Consider the following 22,469-nt stretch of genomic DNA (forward strand, 5'->3'; position numbering starts at 1 on the left):
TCAATTATGGTGCGATCGTACCCAAAACAAAACTTGACCTAGATATTCATCTGACTAATCTGTATACTAAATTCCATTTCAATATGTGCAACCTCTCCAAAGAAAATGAACGGAAACTGCAAATAATTGGAATTTTTCTAAGTCCAAGGGGCATTACTATGTCAATTATGGTGCGATCATACCCAAAACAGAACTTGATCTAGATATTTATCTGACTAATCTGTATTATAAATTCCATTTCAATATGTGCAACCTCTCCAAAAAAAAATGAGCGGACACTGCAAATAATTGGAATTTTTCTAAGTCCAAGGGGCATAACTATGTCAATTATGGTGCGATCATACCCAAAACAGAACTTGACCTAGATATTCATGTGATATACTTGTATACCAAATTTCATTTCAGTATGTGCAATGGTTATGAAGAAAATGAACGGAAACTAAATGGACCGACAGACAGACCGACCGACCGACAGACAGCAGCAAAGTAATATGCCCTCCCTTTTTCGAAGAGGGGCATAAAAATGGCACATACATTAGTTAACCAAAAGAATAAAAAAAATTCCCATATGCCTGTATTAATTTAATAGATCTTCTTCATACGGTCTTAACAAATCTCCAGCAGGACTCTCAAAAACGAAATCACTTAAAAGTGTGTATGATAAATAAATCTACATACATTTATTGATGTTTAACAATTCTGAACAACAAGAGGCGCATGGGCCACATCGATCACCTGAGTAACTTGGGTGATGCAGTTCTTACCAGATTCCCCCTCTTGCTTTACCTATCATGCCCCACTACCCCCTTCCCTTTTATGATTTTAAGAATTTAATACATGTATCTAAACTACCCATGCTCCCATATAACTTTCAGCTTTCCTGGCCCAGTGGTTCTTGAGAAGAAGATTTTTTAAGATTTGTTCTATGTTTCTATGTAAAACTTTGATTCCCTATTGTGGCCCCGCCCTACCCCCAGGGATCATGTTTTAAGAATTTAATATCTAAACTATTCAAGGATGCTTCTACATAAATTTCAGCTTTCCTGGCACAGTGGTTCTTAAGGAGAAGATTTTTAAAGATTTGTTCTATATATTTCTATGTAAAACTTGGATTCCCTATTGTGGCCCCGCCCAACCCCCGGGGGCCATGATTTTAACAATTTAATATCTACACTACCCAAGGTTGCTTTTAAAAAAGTTTCAGCTTTCCTGGCCCACTGGTTCTTGAGAAGAAGATTTTTTAAGATTTGTTCTGTATATTTCTATGTAAAACTTGGATTCCCTATTGTGGCCCTGCCCTACCCCCGGGGGTCATGATTTTAACAATTTAATATCTACACTACCCAAGGATGCTTCCACAAAGTTTCAGCTTTCCTGGCCCAGTGGTTCTTGAGAAGAAGATTTTTTAGTGACCCCACCCTTTTTTGTCTTTTTTTGATTATCTCCCCTTGTAGGGGGACTAGGCCTTTTATTTAGACAATTTAAACTCCTCTTCCCCCAAGGATAATTTGTAAGGAGTTGAAAATGTGAAAAGTTTACAGACGGACAGACAGACAGACAGACAGACAGACAGACGGACGGACGGACGACGGACAAAATGTGATCAGAAAAGCTCACTTGAGCCTTCGGCTCAGGTGAGCTAAAAACGCTAGATAAAAGCATTTGGTACAATAATATATACCATATATTTTTTGCTAGAAGGTGCACACAATTTTTTTGTTTCTGTAAATACTCGTAGTTGTTATCATAATAATATATTTATGAGATTCAAAAACATAAATACATTTGTAAGATTGTCATAAAACACAATCTTTCTGACAAACACAATTATGCTAAGAGTGATAAATACAATATCTCTTATTATTACTTGTTGGGTAAATGATTGCAAGTTTGATAAAACAAAATTTAACACATTCAATTTCTAAAGACTCATTGAAACATGATTAACACATCAGTCTTAATTTCCAATACATTCTATGGAATATACTTGTATTTATAATTTTACACTCAGTATTGAAACACAATAAGTCTTTAATTGTTTCCCAGCCACAGAATAAACTTGTATAGTGAAAATCCGAATGGAAGGTTAGTTATTTAGTCTTCAAAAACTTCCCTTCAGGACTCAGTAGATGGATTTGTGTGTCAGGCGGGTCATTAATAATGATGATACAGAGGGAGTAACACACTACAGCGTCTTGACTAAAGTCATTGTCAGATTTTAACACTATACTGAAACACTTTGACAAGTCTTTCCTGGTATCCCACCCAGAGTGTAGACTTGTATAAAGAAAGTTTGGAGGGATGGTACACTTTGTTGTCTGTCAGTAAGAACTTTAAAAATTCACCATCAGGACTTAGCAGATGTATATGTTTATCGTGCCTGTTTGTCACAAGGATGTTACAGTGGGAGTCACACACTACATCTAGTGGTTTAAAGTTCTCTGTCAGGTTCTGTCCACGATAGACAGACTTCATACGACCAGAGGGAGACATAATGACTATGTTACCTGTTTTGATACTTGTACTGTTCACAACACAGATATCACAGTTACTGTTCTGTGTGACTCTGTATGGCAATGTAAACAGTCTGGTCTGACCGTCCTCCTGGTACTCATACTCATGGATGACATCACCTGTCACTGTGATGTGTCTCACCAGACGTTTGCTGTGTGAATTTAATTCGAAATGATATGATATATTGTCTCTCAAGGTAACCAGTAGTCCACCGTTCCTTGAATAACAGATTGCTAGTGGTGAAAGTGGATATGTACTGATGATTGTAGAGACAGATCCTGATGGTGACAGATGGTTGATGGAATCGTTACTAGAAAGGGTGAAATAAACATCACCAGTATCAGTCACACACATGTCACCAGCAGCGGTATTATATTTATGTTTTCTCACACCTTCTTTGTTTATTTGTTCAATGTCACCTGATAGCTGTTTTATGCAACATTCATCGTCACACAGTGCCCTCATGAAAAATACCGTTTCCTTTCCATATTCAAATGAACTTTTTTCAGTCAAACTAATACCATCTAAATCAAAGATCTTTCCAATTAATTTCTCTAGTACAGCATCACTGGCGTCCCCTTTACTATATCTCATTGACGGTGTACTACACTTCATATCAACATCTAGGCCAGAGAGCATTTTTATCAGGTCTCTGTGGTTGTCAAGGAAGCCGTAATCTGACATGGTGTTGTTGTTTTCCTCCATAAACTGAACTGTTTCTACAATTTCTTTCTTCTTTCTGTTTAGCTCATATTTAAAAGAATCCACCTTTTCATTGCTTTTCTTCAAATCGTCTCTCAATGTCTTTTCATGGCATTTCCTGATTTCTTTCAACCTGGCCATTATCTCATCAACATGTTTCTGAAGTTTTTTAATCTCAGAGTCACAAATTTCTTTATTTTCTGTGATTTGTTGTGACATCTTCTCCATCTTCTCATCAACCCTAGACAGATCTTTTTCCTTGATCCTCTTAAGAAATGAAAGCAGACCCCTACGTCTTTGCTGAGCTGCCGTGGGTATAGTGCTCCATTCATGATCTCTATGATCTGTTTTGGCACACTTACCACAAATAAATTCATCACAGTCCTCACATAACATATCAAGAGGTAAATCATGGGTTTTACACATTTCAATATGCTCTTGTGAAAAGCCCTGTGGATATTTTGGTTTACTGGCCGCCATATTTGTTGAATGTTGCGTACCGTTCTACATGTATGACCTAGCAATGAGATAAAAATATACCTGTATATTAGACTTTAAACTCGTATTTTTATTGACAAGACATGCATTCAGGGCACAGCGACACTATATTAAATCATCATCAAAAGCTATATTACTTTAAAACTTTGATAGCAATAACATCCAGAAAGAAAATATTTACTGCATAAATATCAGCTAATTCGGCGACAAAAATCATTAATTAAATGTGCAAAACATTTAACCAGAACAATGTATATCGTTTTTTGAATAAAGATTTTTTTCTTTTATTTTGCTGGGTCAAGACTTATTAAAGTTTTTGTATTTCAATTCTTTAAAGTTTGTTGGCAATTTATCATTAAGTGTAAGGGATTTTTAACAGCCATCGTATAGAATTTGATTTACTACTGCATGTTAATGCTATCTGTGCTTCCATGATGATACTAATAGCTAATCTACCCAAGGAGGAAAAACTTAGAGAAAATGTAAGAGATACTTAATATGTACTGATGTAGGCGTATACATTGTCTTGAACCTTTAATTTCCTAGGTTCAATCTGACACCTATGGTGTAAGGAGGTACGACACGCGTTACTTTCTATCACCATGTCTTTATGTGTCAACGATATTACAAGAGGTACCCCCACGTATCCCTAGCCTACATCTGTAAGATTTTATTCACTCTCAAACACCATAAAATGAAAATGAGTAAAAGTGTGCCTTTTATTGTTGAAATCTATGTACATTTCATATTCCGTTACATAAACAAGTACTTCATACATAAAAAAAATCCATGGGTTCTTTTTTAACCAAATTCCCATTATCAGCATTTCTCTCTTTGAGTAGACACTCTCAAGAATATCAACTGATATGAGAGTGTAGGTACAGATTTATTAAATAACTGTCAATAAGTAAGTTGTAATGATATTCTACAATTGCGCAACCTTTAAAAATTATAATATTTCTTGACATAATGGGTGATATACTTTTAAAGTGCAACAAATTACTTGAATACATAGACAAGATGAATTAAATGCATCAAAAATTCTTCAAGAGGAAAAATTGCGCAATATATTAGATAACCAATAGAATGAACAAATTACCATTTCTGTATTGATTTAATCAGGTTAATAGTTTTAAATCACGCACTCTTAATTAATCTATAGACTTTCCAACACAGAATCCATCGCACTAGAAATCATTTATAATAAAAAGATCTGCTGTTATATTATGAATTAACAATTCTAAAACAAAAGCACCAGAAAAAGCGGTGGTACAATTATACGGGTATATGCTTGTCTTCCTCCACTTATAACTGCTTCAATGTTTTGGAAAAAGCTATATAGTATAAACTAGTAAGGTGAATGTTTGAATGGAAGGTTCACTTCATTGTCTGTCAATAAGAACTTCAGGAACTCCCCCAGGACTCAGAGGATGGACTTGGGGTTATGTGGTTCGGTAACAAAAATGTAACAATGGGAGGCACACACTAGTATAACATTGGACTAAAGCTCATTGTCAGATTTTACATTCTGTACGAAAACACTTTAACAAGTCCTTTCCTATATCCCACCCACAGTGTAGATTTGTATAGTGATAACCTGGATGGACAGTTTACTTCATTGTCTGTTAGTAAGAACTTCAGGAACTCACCTTCAGGACTCAGCAGATGGATCTGTTTGTTGTTAAAGTCATTAACAAGGATGTGACAGAGGGAGTCACACACTGCATTACCTGGCCAAAAGTCCTCTGTCATACTTTGTCCACGGTAGATAGACTTGGTGTGACCAGAGGAAGACAAAATCACTAGTTCACCTGTGTTTTCACTTGTGCGATTCACAACACAGATATCGCTGTTGCTGTTCTGTGAGACTCTGAATGGCAATACAAACAGTCTGGTTTGACCGTCCTCCTGGTACTCATACTCATGGATGACATCACCTTTCACTGTGATGTGTCTCACCAAACGCTTGCTGTGTGACTCTAATTTAAAATCATCTGATTCCTCATCCAACAAGGTGACCAGTAGTCCACCGTCCACTGACTGACAGATTCCTCCTGATTGCAGTGGATCTGTATCAATGACTGTAGAGACAGGTCCTGATGGTGACAGACAGCCGATGAAATTGTTACTAAAATCGCTGAAATAAACCTCACCGGTTTCAGTCTTACACATGTCACTAGGATTGATATAATATTGTTGTTTTTTCTCCCCTTCTTTGTTCACTTGTTCAATATAATCTGACTCTGATTGTTTCATGTAACATTGATCTTCACCACCTGCCCTCAGCAAAACTACCCCTTTCTCTCCATATTTAAATAAGCTTGTTTCAGTCAAATAAATATCATCTAAATCAAATGACTTTCCAATGAATTTCTCCAGTACAGCATCACTGACTTCTCCTTTACTATATCTCATCGATGGTGTACAATTCTTCACATCAACATTCAGGTTAGACAACAGTTGTTTCAGTTCTCTGTGGTTGTCAATGAAGCCGTAATCTGACATAGTATTTTTGTTTTTCTCTATGAACTTAACCATTTCTTCAACTTCTTTCTTCTTCTTGTTTAACTCAGATTTAGCAACATCCAACTTTTCATTGCCTTTCTTCAAATTGTCTCTAAATTGTTGTTCCATATGTTTCTTGATATTTGTTAGCCTGGCCATTACCTCATCAACGTGCTTTTGAAGCTTTTTAATCTCAGAGTCACACAGTTCTTTATTTTCTGTCATCTGTTGTGACATCTTCTCTATCTTCTTATTAATCCCAGGCAGATCCTCTTCCTTGATCTTTCTCAGAAATGTTTTCAATCCTCTCCTTCTTTCGGTGGCTGTCGTGGGTAGGGTGTTCCAATCATGATCTCTATGATCTCTTTTGGCACACTTGGCACAAATGAATTCATCACAGTCCTCACATATCATATCAATAGGTAACTCATGGGCTCCACACATTTTAATATGCTCTTGAGGAGAGCCCAGTGGATATTTTGGTTTACTGGCTGCCATGTTTGTTGAATGTTGCCTAACGTCTATGTCTTAAAAACGGTAGTTATGCACTATCAAGTGCAATGAACTTTAAACTTAAATTCCAAACTGCCAAGACATGCAATGATAAGACAGCTTGAATGAGCACACTATCAAATATCGATCATCAAATTAAAGTTATTTAAAAATAGGAAAAAAATTCAACGCACTGTATACGTCTCAGTCAAATCACAGTAACAAAAATCCTTCATGTGTAAAATGTACCTGTAACACTCTCATAAAGACATACGTAACGTACCTTATCTTCTGATAATGTTTAAAGATATTTTAGATATATAATCATTATGACTATAGCACCATTACATGTTCTTAGAAAAGAACTCAGCATGTGTTACCAGGAGTTTTGAATAAATATCAAATGAGGAAAATTTTTGCATTATTCCAAGAAAGTATACAAAAAATACAGAATTTAATGCCATATACATGTATGTTATTCATCCACATTTTTTTTCAAAGAGGGGTACAAAACCATATTTAGACATTAAAAGTATTGCACACTAGTCCTCCTCAACTCCAAGGAAGAAGCAAAACAAGATGCCCATGGGCCACATCGTTCACCTGAGCACTGTGGATAGGTAAAAGTATAAATTGGTTTATTATTGAAAAGGTAAAATCCAAAAGTAGTCCCATGAACAATCATGGATTTTCTATCTTTGAGAAGATTTTTAAAGAATTTTCTTTTATATTTCTATGTAAAACTTTGGTCGGCTATTTTGGCCCCGCCCTACCCCCGGGGGTCATGATTTGAACAAATTTGAATCTACACTACCTGAGCATGCTTCCATATAAATATGATGAATTATGGCTTGGTCATTCTAGAGAAGATTTTTTAAAGAATTTTTCTATATATTTCTATGTAAAACTTTGGTCGGCCATTTTGGCCCCGCCCTACCCCCGGGGGTGATGATTTGAACAAACTTGAATCTACACTACCTTAGCATGCTTCCATATAAATATGATGAATTATGGCTTGGTCATTCTTGAGAAGAAGATTTTAAAGAATTTTCCTATATATTTCTATGTAAAACTTTGGTCGGCCATTTTGGCCCCCCCCCCCTACCCCCGGGGGTCATGATTTGAACAAACTTGAATCTACACTACCTGAGGATGCTTCCATATTAATATGATGAATTATGGCTTGGTCATTCTTGAGAAAAAGATTTTTCCTATAATTATATATTTCTATGTAAAACTTTAGTCGGCCATTTTGGCCCCGCCCTACCCCCGGGGGTCATGATTTGAACAAACTTGAATCTTCACTACCTGAGGATGCTTCCATATAAATATGATGAATTATGGCTTAGTCATTCTTGAGAAGAAGATTTTTAAAGAATTTTCCCATATATTTCTATGTAAAACTTTGGTCGGCCATTTTGCCCCCCCCCCCCCCCCGGGGGTCATGATTTGAACAAACTTGAATTTACACTACCTGAAGATGATTCCCCATAAGTTTCATCTTTCCTGGCGCAGTGGTTCTTGAGAAGAAGATTTTTAAAACATGCCACAAAATTTTCATTAATTGCCAATTATCTCCCCTTGAATGAGGGAGTGGCCCTTCATTTGAACAAACTTGAATCCCCTTCACCCAAGGATGCTTTGTGGCAAGTTTGGTTGAAATTGGCCCAGCGGTTCTTGAGAAGAAGTCGAAAATGTGAAAAGTTTACAGACAGACAGACGGACAAACAGACGCCAGACAAAATGTGATCAAAAAGCTCACTTGAGCCTTGGGCTCAGGTGAGCTAAAAATATGTCCTGAAATCAAAAATTCTTTTAACAGATCTATTTGCGGATAAAGATTTCTTTAATTTTCGTATTTCAATGCTTTACATTTTATTTTGTAGCGTTTATTCATTTAGTTTAAGGAAATATCTCTATCACACAACAACTGGATAAATTCTTTTTTACTATTGTATTTTAGTTTATGTACCGAAATGCTTCCATGATACTATAACAAAGTATGAAATCTACCCTAGGAGGAAAGACATAAAGAAAATGTATAAGAGTTACCAATGTACTGATGCAGTCGAGTACATTGTCTTGGACCTTAATCCTCTCTTAGGTTCAATCTAACACCTGCGGTGTGACAGTAAAGGACCTAGGACAGGAGTTACGTTCCTTGTCACGATGCATCAACGGTATGACAGGAGTTATCTCCCTGTCTTATGTCTGAAAGATTTGAATCATTCTCAAACTATAAAAAAACATCATATTCATTAAAACTTAATTGGTAACTTTAAGCTTTTGACATCAATGTCATATCATCTGGTGTCTCTGAAAATGGTTAGACAAGAGTTACTCTCCTTGTCATTATGTCTATAGCGCTTTCTGTTAACTTTGATCTGAAGGAGGTGTGAGAGTTAACTCCCGTGTAACTTTGTGTGTAACTTCTAAAAAATCACAATCACTAAAACTTTGTGCCTTTTATTTTTGACATCAGTGTATCTCGCATTTTTCATTACATAGACAAGTGCATTTCTAAAGACACTATCAAGAATATTAACTGTATAGAACATTGTAGGAACAAGACTTACTCATTTAAAACTTAATGACAATAGTATTTTGTTATGAAATTCTACAATTACACAACCTTTAAAAATTACAATATTTCTTGATATTATGCATTTACATGTACATGTTTACTTTTAAATACAACAAATTACTTATATACACAGCAAAGACAAAATGTCTGTACACAGAATGCATAGCAAAATCTTCAAAAGAAAAAAATGGCACATACATTAGTAAAAGGAATGAAATTCTATAAGGAATAAAGGTCTTGACTGATGTCTGAATTCAATTCAATATAGATCTACTTCATATGGTCTAATAAATCTACAGACTTAACACTAAATCCATCCCACAAGAAATTGTTCATAATAAACAGATCTACGGTACAATTATTGATTCATTACAAATCAAAGACAAAAGCACCAGATAGAGCAGTCTGACTAGGCAAGTTAGTAAACTGTGCAGAGAGAAAAAGCACTACAATATAAATATAAAGCAGGTCAACCATGATTATGCATTCCAATTGAAAATTCAAATATTCAGCTTACATGAGAATATCAGAATGGAATGAATAAAGCTAGCTTAATATGTTGAGCTTAAATTATTAAAGACAGGAGGAAATTATGACTGTTTGGAAATGCCCAAAGAAAATGTGTCACATTTTACACACTTTAGATGTAAGTTAAATATTTGTTTTAAATCTTTTCATGACAAACAATATTATGCATGTACTAGTGTATCTTTAACATAATACAATCATTTTAACTCTGAGTATTTTTTTCCTGGGAATGTACATTCTTCTTGTCTGAACCTTGCAGTGTATAAATTATGTGACCCTTAATAATCATGTTTAGTTACTTCCAGTACCATATAATGCATATGCTACTAAAAAGTAAATCAAAACAAATCATCAATGTATAAAGAATAAATTCTATTTAACATCTCTTTGAAAAAAAAAAATGTTTATAATGCCTCTTAATATGGCATCTGTGTCACAATGTTTATTTTTAAATGTTTCTTCAGAATCATACATGTATCTTTGAATTAATTACTATTTATTCATCTTTTAGTATAACCCCCACCCAATTCATTAAAAACCATTTTGGAATTCTCCCAATTCTCAGCTTTAGATGATGTTGCTGTAAATGAAATAAAAAATTACCAAATCCTGTGTATTAGCTGTTATTAATATGTGTCTTTTAACAAATATTTTACAAAATATATTAAATAACAAAAATAAATATGTTATACATGAAACTTTACTGTAATTTTCCTAAAAATTCATATCCCTTTATTGAGAATGCATTGAAAATTTTCAAAACAACATACCGCTTTTCCCAAGCATAATCCCTCAAGGTTAAAAGCCCTATTAATGATTTTATATTGTTTAACGCCGAGTCGGCAATTTTTTAGCCATATTTCGGCAAATAAAAGCCCTATTAAAGTTTAACGTTTTGTAAGATAATTATCAAAGCATTACATGTAAAAAGCTAAGTAGTTGCACATGAGTATTGATGTTCAAAAGCAAATAGTAAATACTATTACTAGGAATGTTGTGACAAAATTTTGACAAAATTATCACAGACATATTCCTTAAATTCAACATTTCAAATCTTTATATGATTACAATGAAATCACAATCAACATAAATAATCACCATAATGATATATTTACAGACAAACATAAGGAATGTGGCAGATAACATATTGATATCACAAAAATAAAACAAACAAAAAGAATAATACATATATGAGGCATTAATTAGCTTTTTTAACATTTCTCATTAAACAGTGGGAATTATGCAGTATATAATGTAAAACTTGTCAATAAAGACTATTCTAGAATGCAACAATATGTGGTAATTTACTCATAACCTGAGTTGAATTTGGTTCCTGACAATCTTTATAAATATTAAGATTAAAATCTATGACTTTCTTTTACTTACATTATACTTAATCATAAAAAATATAGAAAAAACTCTTAAATAACAACAAAGACTCATTTGAAATCTCTGTATATTTGAAAAGATTTCAAAAACATTACATACACTTAAAAAATTTGTTTTTCAAAATTTAAAATTTACTTTGTCAAAGTTCTCCTTTAAAAATTATTCTCCAAAGATAACTTGGAAATTTTTATCTAGACTTTTTATTTCTTAATTTCTCTTTTTAAATATCAAGTTTTCCTAATAGTTATTAAGTAAACATGTATAATGCTCTTCAGGTAAATATCTGCATTACCTCTATGCGGCTGCATTTCATTTCCGGAATTTTGGGTAATTATCAACTTTTCATTTCCGACATTTTTTAGTTTTCATTTCCGACATTTTTTTGTTTTCATTTCCGACATTTTTCAAATATATATGTAGTACATATATTAACAGATTTGATACTTTTACTAATTTAAAGGATTAAACAATACTAGTAAATAAATCATTGAAATCCATCCAAATCTATTAGTGACTCGGACAAGTATGGTGCTGTCACTGACATTTAATTTAGTGCACATTAAGGAGGCTGGAGGGTCAACAAATTAATTCAAAATTAACCACCAGATTTAAATTATTTTTTATACACGGTATGTTTAGCTGTCAACTATCATTTGACAAAGAAAAAATTCATATATTCTAGTTTTAGAATTTCATCATTTTGTATATCTTTATATGGAGCTCTCCTTTTAAAGGAGATTGAAATAGTCTATAAATGGCTGCCACCCCCTAGCCTCGTTAAATGTGGTGAAAAAGTTATATGCCCATTGACACTTTTACCTAGACTTAGTGCTATATGTATGCAAATATGTGTAGATGTTTTTTTTTATTATTATTATTTTTTACTAATATTGATATTTGGTATAAATACTTTTAAAATTCCATTTTCTTTTACTTAGAAAACATTGAATTGCTGCACAGGTAAATTCCGGAAATGAAAAGAAAATTATGTCTGAAATGAAAACAAAAAATGTCGGAAATGAAAACAAAAAATGTCGGAAATGCTATGCATATTTCCGGAAATGAAATGCAGCGCTCTATGCCTTTTACATGTACTTGTGTAACTTGTGTAACTGCTGAAATATGTATGAAAATTAATGCCAAAAATATTTTGACATTTTAAAATGTCCTTTTATTTGAATATATTTCTATAAATGTGCCATGCTACCAATTACAAGTAGTGCAAAACAAAAGGGATGTTCTTGTGAATTAATTAAAAAAACTTTAATTAAACCACGTACTTACTTCTATCTTTAGTTGATGAAAGCTTTAGTTGATAAATGCTACTGCAATTTCCCTTTATTAAGTTTGATCACAAGCAATGCTACATGTAGGCGCCAAAATACTAACTACAGGCACGTACTGTCCATACAAGTGTCATTACGTGTAATATTAAGGAAAAATACCTTATATCATGTATATACCAATCTAATTTAACCTTAACCTTGCACAAAATTTATTTCTACTTATAATAAGGTCTTCAATCCCTAATAGGAAGAAATTCAATGAAATTAGAAACATAACAGATATGTAGGCATTGAATACTCAGTTTATTTAGACATAGTTCCCATTTATTACTATAAGTATGTTTAGTGGGATGGGTCCTAATTCATGACCTTGAATTTTGGTAAGAGTTATCTGCCCTTTCTTAATTAATAAAAAAAATCAATTAAAAAAAATTTAGCTGGTAAAAAAATTGTTTTCAATTATCATTCTATTTTTAATATTTCAATGCATCTTTCCACCACAGGATTTATTGATATTCAAATTATTTGAATTTTTATTTTGAAAAAACGCTTTTCCCCATAGACTTCAATGCAATCTTTGTTAATTAACTACTCCTTAATTAATGAACTTTTTGAAAATTTCTCGTGGGCAATCCTTTTCCACTATAAAATGCTTTAATATAATATCAGAGTATTGTGTACTTGACAGACATTTAAGGGTAGAGAATTTGGTTAAGTATTAGTAATTGAAAACTAAACTAGGCTAGCTATAGCTTACTAATACATCTAAAAAAAAAATTAAATATATTGCACAAGATAAGAGTATTAGTTAATGCTCATATAGAAATGCATCAAAAATTAAAAAATAAAGTAAATATTGCATGACATTGCTATCAAGCAATAAATTATTACATTTAAAATGGAAATTTTATTTTTAAATTTACATGCTAAATCTATTCTCATGCAGCCAGATGAAAAACCAAAAAAATTAATTTCGTTGTGAATCTCAGAACTTCGTTGTCCAAGTATGTCAATTTACATGGAAAATTACACAACATTTAAATTCCCGAGAAATTTAGTTCCTATAAAGAACCAATCAAATAAAACTCTCTACTAAATCTTATTTAATGTTTAGCCTTAGAAAGGGAATTTTAAGGAATATCCTATTCATTTACCAATTTTTAATTTTCAGTCAAAGGTTGAAATAGCATATCTTAATTAATTACAATAAAATAAAACAAAATCTATAATTATATATACTTTTAAAAATATGTGTAGTCATCAAATTATCTGTTAATTGGGTACACTAGTATCACAGGCTGTACAAAATAAAAAAAAAAACATTAAAAATAAAATTGGTGTAAACAATAAAGTCCTGATATGATCATACATGTGTACATGGATTCATAAATGCCACAATACTACAGGTGTTTTAACTAATAAAGCAGTGCACTAATTTCATAAGAATATAAACTGTGTGACGCATTCTCTGTCTCCAATCTTTGCCTGCAGCTCTTGTTCAATGGCGTCAATTATTCTCCGCATTTTTCTCGTGGTCGTATTCGGTGTTATAATCTTTATTTTTGGAATTTGACTAATTTTCTCAGACTCCTTACTCACGGCAGCTTTCTCTTCCTCTAGGCCTTCTTTAAAAAGCTGGTCATCCTCAGTATTGGAATTTACATTTTGTTCAGAGTTAACATTTTCTTCTAATGGAAGGTCTGCATTTAAGATATTGTGAGTCTCCAAAATTCCGCATGAAGCTAGAACCATGTCGTCGAAATCTCGCGAACTTCTGTCTTTAATGTCGATCTCACTGTCATCTCGGCTTCCATGCGAGCTGAGTCTAGACCGTCGTCCAGAGTTGTCACTCCTGTTTTTATGTTCTGCTTTATCCTCAGCCTTCCCAGCATCCTCCTGGGCATCTGTCTTTGTGTCTAATTTTGGAAGATTAAATTTAGGGAGCTTAATCCCAGAACTGAGATTTTTCGTGATGTTTGCGAAGTTTGGAAAGAGATTCTTCCTTGGCTGACTAGGACTGCTGATCGGTGATGACATCACAGGACTGACCGACCTTGGACTATTTCTTGACCTTGACCTGGGTGTGTTTGACCCTGACAGTTTGGTTAATTCCCCAGCAGAAACATCTCGTGGTACGTGTAAGTTACTCAGTGTTTTCTCCTGTTGTTCTATGTAAATATTCTGAATGTCAGGATGTGGTTTGGTTTTCCTCCTGCAAAAAAGGTGTTTTATTTAGAGAAATCTGAGGAACAATAATATCCATGCATTAATGTTAAAGGATGATCCTTATTACCTTTTAATGTCTATCTATTAATAGATGCACATCTATAAATATCTAAATCGATCATTGAAGAGTCCACATTATCAAGGTTCTCTATAAATCATCAAATTTTGCTAAAATCTTATATCTCTTAAGAATAATATTTATTCTTTAAAAGTGTATTTCAAAATAAACAGAAAATGAATATAAAAGTACACATAAGCTGGCATCAGTTTTACTGACCTATCCAACTTGGTTTTGGTTTCCAGTTCCAGTTTTAGAGACAGAATTTCCTGGGCTGCTGCAAAGGCCTGATGTATTGCCTTCAGACTTTCTACAATTCAATTATAGTTATGATAAATGATTGCACAAACCAAAATCTAGATTTAAAATTTCTAGGCCTCATTAATTGCAAAACCTTTTCATGCATCTTTATGTGTACCTCTGGCATCTTCCGTGTTTTTAACAGCAATGATCATGTTGTTGAAGAGTCTTGTACGAGGTATTCTAAATGTATGGAAGAAGCCCTCTTCTGCATAGTGCTGGTAATGAATTCTCAAACACACAAACTTTGACTTGAAAATGGAAGGCTCGGCACCTACGGTGATATGTTGAGAATTTCAGTATTCATAACATAGAAATGTATTTGATACTCCTATTTATTTTTTGAAACAATCATAGAAATTTTAGATGATAGTACACTTAATATCTTTCAAAGAGTATATCTTTACATTTTACAAGAATATTAATATCATGCTTAATGACATCAATAATGCAAAAGGAAAAATCAAAGCTAAAAAAAAAGAAAACCAAGCAGTCAACATTGTTTTAGACATTGCATGATCCAGCAATGCCTTTCCCTGTTTTTTTTTTTGTTTTTATCCAAAAATTTTAGAATTTTCTTTGTATTTTATTAAAAACACATGCATTAATTGCTTTAATACAATCTAATTGTTCCATTATCTTAAAATTATATTAAAAATATTTGATGATTGGCCACAAGTGTGTATTGACTAACCAATCTCCATCTTGACGATGTCCTCGAGGAATATCCTCTGGTACTGTACGATCTGTTCCTCCTCGTCATCATACCAGGCTACGTACACCGACCTCTGGCTGAGGAGTAGGATAATGTCCATATCAAGTCTGTCCTCATCTCCTGTCCTACAAACAGAAAACACCAAACAATGAGGAGCAGGATAATGTCCATGTCTAGATGGTCCTCATCTCCTGTCCTACAAATAAAAAACACCAAACAATGAGGAGCAGGATAATGTCTGTGTCTAGACGGTCCTCATCTCCTGTCCTACAAATAAAAAACACCAAACAATGAGGAGCAGGATAATGTCTGTGTCTAGACTGTCCTCATCTCCTGTCCTACAAATAAAAAACACCAAACAATGAGGAGCAGGATAATGTCTGTGTCTAGACGGTCCTCATCTCCTGTCCTACAAATAAAAAACACCAAACAATGAGGAGCAGGATAATGTCTGTGTCTAGACAGTCCTCATCTCCTGTCCTACAAATAAAAAACACCAAACAATGAGGAGCAGGATAATGTCTGTGTCTAGACGGTCCTCATCTCCTGACCTACAAACAGAAAACAAAACACTAAAGGGGAGGACTTGGTAAAAAGGAGAATATTGTCCATGAATGCATGGTCCTCATCTGTCTTCCTAAAACAAAACACGAAAACTTGGTTAAGGAGAATGGTGATTTCCACTTTCAGTTTCTCATCATATCTTCTGTCCTACAGATGGAACAAATGAGAAATAGTTCCAAATTAGACATCAAGGAGATGAAACTAACATTATACATTGTAGTTTTTACACAAATTTTGTATGCAACAATTAATACAAAGCAATACTTAGAGAATCAGACATAATTTGCTTTCAAAATGTAATGAACAATTTTCACTCTTATTATTGTTTCAGAGTTGTTCCCCTTTGACAATGCATTTGTTTCCGTATGCTACATATACATGAAGGAGTGGCTATAGAGACTTTTCTGACTTTAATGTCAAGTCAACGACCTATCTTTGAGAAGTGTGGAAAGATCAGCAATAAATTAACATATAAAATTATTGGATAAAAATTTCTCATTCATCAAAGTAAGTTAACATTTTTCACATTCTTGATTCAAATTATCAATTTATGAGAATTCTTTGTAATATATTAAATGAAAAAATATTGCAACCCTTGCTTCTCTGAAAATATACCCTTATAAATTTTTTTAATATACCGGTATTAAATGAAAAAATATTGTAACCCTTGCTTCTCTGAAAATATACCGTGAAGCCTCATTTATCAAGAAGCTTTGGTTTTTAGTCAAAATGTCAGGATATTTGAAGCGTCCAGATACCTGAATTATCAGTTAAATAAGACAAAATAACGTTAAAAAATTCTGTTCCTATGAAAAATCCTCCGGATACTGAAACGTCCGGATACCTGGTGTCCAGATATCTGAAGGTCTACTTTAATATAAAAAAACATTATACATGTACTCCTATACCAGTAACATTTACTCCCTCCCCCTTTTCCCAAGTTTTTGCTTTACTTGATTGACATCTGCACTAAACTTCAGCCTCATCCCATTCAGTGGTCTTTTTTTCAAAGCTCTGTAATACGTACTGTGGGTCAGCGTTGATGAGACTCCAGCCCCCCATACACTGTTCCGGTTCAATGATCAGCATCTTCTTGGCGTCCTCGATCAGCATTTTGAGATTCTCCTCCTTCTCTAGGAGTTCGTTAGAGTCCTCCTCCTCCTCATCGCCCTCCGAGGAGTCCAGCTTGTCCGAGGACAACATCATGGCGTCCGTGAGGACCAGCTGACCCAGCATCAGGTCAATGGTCGCCTGGCGATAGCTGTCACGGAAACGTAGGTAGTACCTATATACAGAAAATCATATGTTTTTATATGAAACTGAATCATTTGCAAATGATTATAGAAAGAACAAGATAACGGATTTTGACTTGTAAACAATTTTTAAAGCCAATTTTAAGATTTTAGTTTATAGGATAAACATTTAACTACATCGATCAGCTCAAAAAGTGCTGATTCAGAATTTTTTTTACATTGTTTTAATAATATTGATATTTTTTTTCAAACCTGAATGACATACATTTAATGAAGTGAACACATCATCTTTATATCATTGAGAATATAAAGACAAATGTAGGTTAGTTATGTGATCAAATCCCATTAAGCATTAGGGGTTTTTTGACACATTTGATCCTGTACCATCCAGGGTCTATATCCTGATAGATATTTTGGAATGATAGTTATACTTTTTACATTTTTGACAGTGTTGCAATGAATACAAAAGCACCATTAACATTCTTAATAAAAATATGGGTAGATTAGAACTCTAATGGATTTCAACTACCAGTAAACGTAAAAAAATGTTTATATATATAATTCATGGAGTGTCCTCTTAGCACAAATATGAAATCTGAATTAATTATTTGCCTTTCTTAGCTCTTATATATGCAAACTAGTTTCATGACCATTAGAATTGTATGACAAGTACATGTACCAGACAGTGAATTTCTGTGAAAAAAATATTGAGATTTTTAAAATGCCTATAAAAATATCATTCCTTGTGGACATACCCTTATAACTTCATTCATTTCTAGAAAAGTTTGTTCCCAAAAATTGGCTTTACAAGTAATTCATACCATTGTTTTGAAAAGAGAGGTAAAAAATCAATTTGATACTTCAGTAAACATGCTTTTGTGAAGACGGTACCAAAAAAGTAAAAGTAAAAGAGCACATTTGAATCCATTTGACCAATAGTACTATACATGTATAATTATCATGCATCTAAGATTCACATCATCTTGTGGCTGAGTTCTATACCTGTTAGCAGAATTAACACCATCCTTCATCATGCCTGTAATTTTCCTTTCCCCTGTCCTAGTATAATCTCCCTGAATTGGAGAAAAAGAATCATGCTTAGAAAGTTCATGCAAATAGGATTAATCTTTTAATGAAAAAAAAAGTTTGGGAACTAGAAACAGTGATGAAAGGCAAATCTTCATTCCATCTGAAAAAGAGAACTTTGATGGCACATTTTGATTGAAAAAAGAAAGTTGTAGCAGATAACATATGCCAGGGTATTATTATACTCTGCAGTAAAGTGTGATTAAAAGATAGAAATACATGTAAAGCATTTTCTAGCCAGACTCAATCCACTTAAATAAAACATATTATGAATATGACTATGTGTTCTTTTCAAAAGTAAATGTAAACAACAATGGAAGAAGAAGTCAACCTTGCTATACACCTCTTTGTAGACCAAAAAAAGGTGAGCTTTGTATTCTTAAACCTTGCCACATATTTTTCTCTGATACTGAGTATAACTTACTTTATAATTCAATATCTGGGCAAATAATAAGAGCACAACTTTGTATTTACTTAAAGTTAAACACTCTGTGATGATGATCATACAGTTAAAATTATTCTGTCAAACTAAGACAAAAGGCCCATGACCATGGGCCACATCACTCACCTGAGTAGCAAAGTCATGCTTTTTTTTCAGATTCTCCCCTTGTAATACCTATTGTGACCCCCATCCTCTTGGGGAGTCATAATATGGACAATTTTAAATCTACCTACCCCTAGGACGCTTCCAAATAAATCAGCCTTTCTTGCACAATGATTTTTGAGAAGAAAATTTTTTCTTCCAAATATATTTCAATGTTAAACTTGGATTCCCTATTGTGGCCCAGCACTTTCCCCCATAGGACATAATTTGTTCAATTTAGAATCTACACTACCCCAGGATGCTTCCACATAAGTTTCAGCTTTTCTGGCCCAGTGGTTCTAGAGATTGAAGAAGATTTACAAATTTTTTTACTGTATATTTCAATGTAAAACTGAATTGGTTCAGTGGTTCTTAAGAAGTTGAAAATGTGAAGAGTATACAGACAGACTGACAGACAACAGGTGATCAGAAAAGTTCACTTGAGTTTTCAGCTCAGGTGAGCTAATAAAGGTACAGTGAGCAATGACCTTGCAAAATGTTACCTTCCCCCTCCCCAACCCACCTCCCATTTGATTATAATGGCTATAAGTCCACGTTTTGCTATGGAAAAACTGAAATAAGTGTCAGACGAAAAAGTAAAATGGGAGGTCAAAATGGCACTAAGTAACAAAGAATCTGTGAAAGTATAATCATTAAATTCTATTCAGTGGTATAGGAGGAGATGTAGATAAGAGATGGGTACCCCAAAAGGTAACAAATTGACAGAAGGACAGACATACAGATGGCTAGACAGATGGACATCTCAATTACTTTATACCCCCCTGCTCTTCGGTGGTCTTCTTCATGCTGGTTTAATATTTATATGTAACCAAACATATCATACATATCTAGCTATCTTTATTAAAAAATTTGTCGTTGTTCTAACTTAATGGAACCACACTTCTTTGCTTCTCAAGTGAAAATGTCTACAGTCCTTCAGAAAATACCTTTAAAGCTGCTGTTCCAGCGTATTGCCTGCTAATGGCATCCCCATTGTTAGCCCAGAGGACTTGGAAAATCCTCTTACAGTTTGTGGGGAGGGTCTCATCTGGGGGGAGGATCCCAAGTTTTCTCAGCTGATAAAAGTATAGATTGATAGCATCATTCATATAGTTTTATAAAATTAAAATTCAATACCTAGAAATATTGTATACAGGGAAATTTTTTGCCCCTTTTGCTATACCCTAATTTGGGTGAGTTTAAAACAGGGCAAATTCAAAGAATACAGTATAACATCCTTCACAAACTATGACTGGACGAATTTAAAACAGAGCAAAATTGTTTGCAAGTATGAAAGCCAAGGGGCAGAATTAAGACGGGGTGAAAATAACGTACCCTGCTTACAGTACCTGAAAATGTTAAATTAGAATGATTACGTACTTGTGTTTCCATGACGATTCTAGCTATGGCGGTCTGGCTGACATTTGTTCTGTCCAGGCAGTCTACACAGTTGACTCTGAACACCCCTCTTTGTTCACATATTGCACTCTCCTTGTTCAACCTTCAAAAGACCACAGAACACTACTGAACTGAATGTCTAAGTTTACATGTACCAGTTTTTCAGTTCTCACAACTCGAAAATGTAATTTATACAGATATAATTTGCAAAACCAAGTTCAAACTCACATTTAATCTAGAATTTTTTCACATTACATTTATAAAACTATCAGAGACTATGAAAATAAATAAGGGAGCTCACCAGCAGTATCTCATGAGTTTAAGCATGTCCGTCACCCCATCAGTCAGAATGGACACATTCTCAAACTTCATACCACGACTGAAAATAAACATAATAATCTAAAGTTCTTTTTAAGTTTACATTTTTTTTCATATTTATTAAGTTGTGTGAACAATTGTATTTAACCAAGAGATGTTTATTGTAAACCTGACTTATGCCCCCTCCCCAAAATAATAATAATTTTTCTCCATGTCCAAAGGGCATATTTCTGTCAAAAAAAGGGTCAATTGCACCCAAAACAGATCTTGACCTAGATATTCTTAAAAAAAATCTTTATAGTACTGAATATCATTTTAGTACAGTCACTACAGTGTATGTGCAACCTCTACAAAGAAAATTTGGAATTTTTCTAAGTCCAAGGGGCATAACTCTGTCCAAAATGGCTCAATCCTACCACAAACAAATCTTGACCAAGATATTTTTATTAAAATCTGTATACCAAATAAACTTCATTTTAATATATGCAACCTCTGCAAAGAAAATTAACAGCAGAAAAATGAACGGAAGCTGATGGCCACAGTGGACCTCGAGTCCTACCAACAGACACCATCAAAGCAATATGCCCTCCCTTCTTCAAAGTGGGACATTAATAACACAAATGACTTTTTAAAAAGGCCTGTGGGTCAAAGAGTTCAACTGAATACAAATCCTTTAAAAAAATTTACTGTTATAAAAATTGGAATGCCAATCAGCTCATTGGCTGCAGATCTTCAATGTCATATTGCATCTAAACTCACCAGTGCTCATGGAAATCAAACGAGGTATAGGTGATGTCAGCTGAGTTATACTCGATGATGTGGTTGACATATGCATCACTGAGTTCTTTCTCCTTTCCCGTGAGTTCCGCGAGATTGATGACACAGACATTACCATGTAAGGTGAGTTGTTCATCCCAGTGTCGACAGAAAGCTTCGTGAGTTTCCTTATGACCTACAATTAAGTCATAAAAATAAGAAATTTAAACAATATAGGACAATCCTAAATTCCTGAAAGAATTTAAAAAAGGGGGGGGGGGGCAAAATTAACTTTTCAAATTTTTTTTGGCTAGTAGATGAAAACTCATGGCTGAATTGGTGAAATTTTGGCTATGATGACTATGTACCCAGTCATATGTACTATACAGTCTGTATATGTTCAGATAATCAAAAGTAATGTATTTCATCATGCCTATGTGCAGTATTTTAAATATTTGTTAAAGTCAGGTAGCTCATAATCAACCTCCCATTCATCAGCAGCTTATAATTTCCCTCTGTTTTAGAAACTTGACAAAGATGATCAGAATGTCACTTATATATACTAAAATGACAATAAACTCTCACTACTAGTTTAACATACCGGTAGTAGCCAAATTGACCATGATTTATAGAAGTAAGTGGATAAACAAGGAAAAGATTTAAGAGCATCTGTCACTGGAATAGACAATCCTACTAATGCCATTATAAGTACTT

At 33.8% G+C, this 22,469-nt stretch overlaps 3 protein-coding genes across 3 annotated transcripts; all 3 read right to left on the bottom strand.

Moving 5' to 3' along the window:
• Window positions 1-2,211: 2,211 nt before the first annotated feature.
• Window positions 2,212-3,696, bottom strand: LOC134235378 (uncharacterized). The gene has a single exon (XM_062717513.1). The coding sequence runs from the start codon at window positions 3,694-3,696 to the stop codon at window positions 2,212-2,214; it is 1,485 nt and encodes a 494-aa protein (XP_062573497.1).
• Window positions 3,697-5,235: 1,539 nt separating this feature from the next.
• Window positions 5,236-6,717, bottom strand: LOC134235379 (uncharacterized). Its single transcript, XM_062717514.1, has one exon. It carries the CDS (start codon window positions 6,715-6,717, stop codon window positions 5,236-5,238), a length of 1,482 nt encoding a protein of 493 aa, XP_062573498.1.
• Window positions 6,718-13,857: 7,140 nt separating this feature from the next.
• On the bottom strand, window positions 13,858-21,952 carry LOC134235384 (phosphatidylinositide phosphatase SAC2-like). The gene is made up of 10 exons (XM_062717517.1): window positions 21,759-21,952; window positions 20,983-21,060; window positions 20,664-20,784; window positions 20,231-20,359; window positions 18,617-18,687; window positions 17,389-17,646; window positions 15,777-15,922; window positions 15,201-15,356; window positions 15,002-15,092; window positions 13,858-14,710 (listed from the first exon to the last, which is right to left on the bottom strand). Exons 2-10 carry the CDS (start codon window positions 21,051-21,053, stop codon window positions 13,936-13,938), a joined length of 1,818 nt encoding a protein of 605 aa, XP_062573501.1. The 5' UTR covers window positions 21,054-21,060; window positions 21,759-21,952; the 3' UTR covers window positions 13,858-13,935.
• Window positions 21,953-22,469: the final 517 nt, after the last annotated feature.

Source organism: Saccostrea cucullata, unplaced genomic scaffold, assembly GCF_032062105.1.
Source record: "Saccostrea cucullata isolate Sc308-1 unplaced genomic scaffold, CSIRO_AGI_Scuc_v1 ctg2368, whole genome shotgun sequence".
Lineage (NCBI taxonomy): Eukaryota > Metazoa > Mollusca > Bivalvia > Ostreida > Ostreidae > Saccostrea > Saccostrea cuccullata.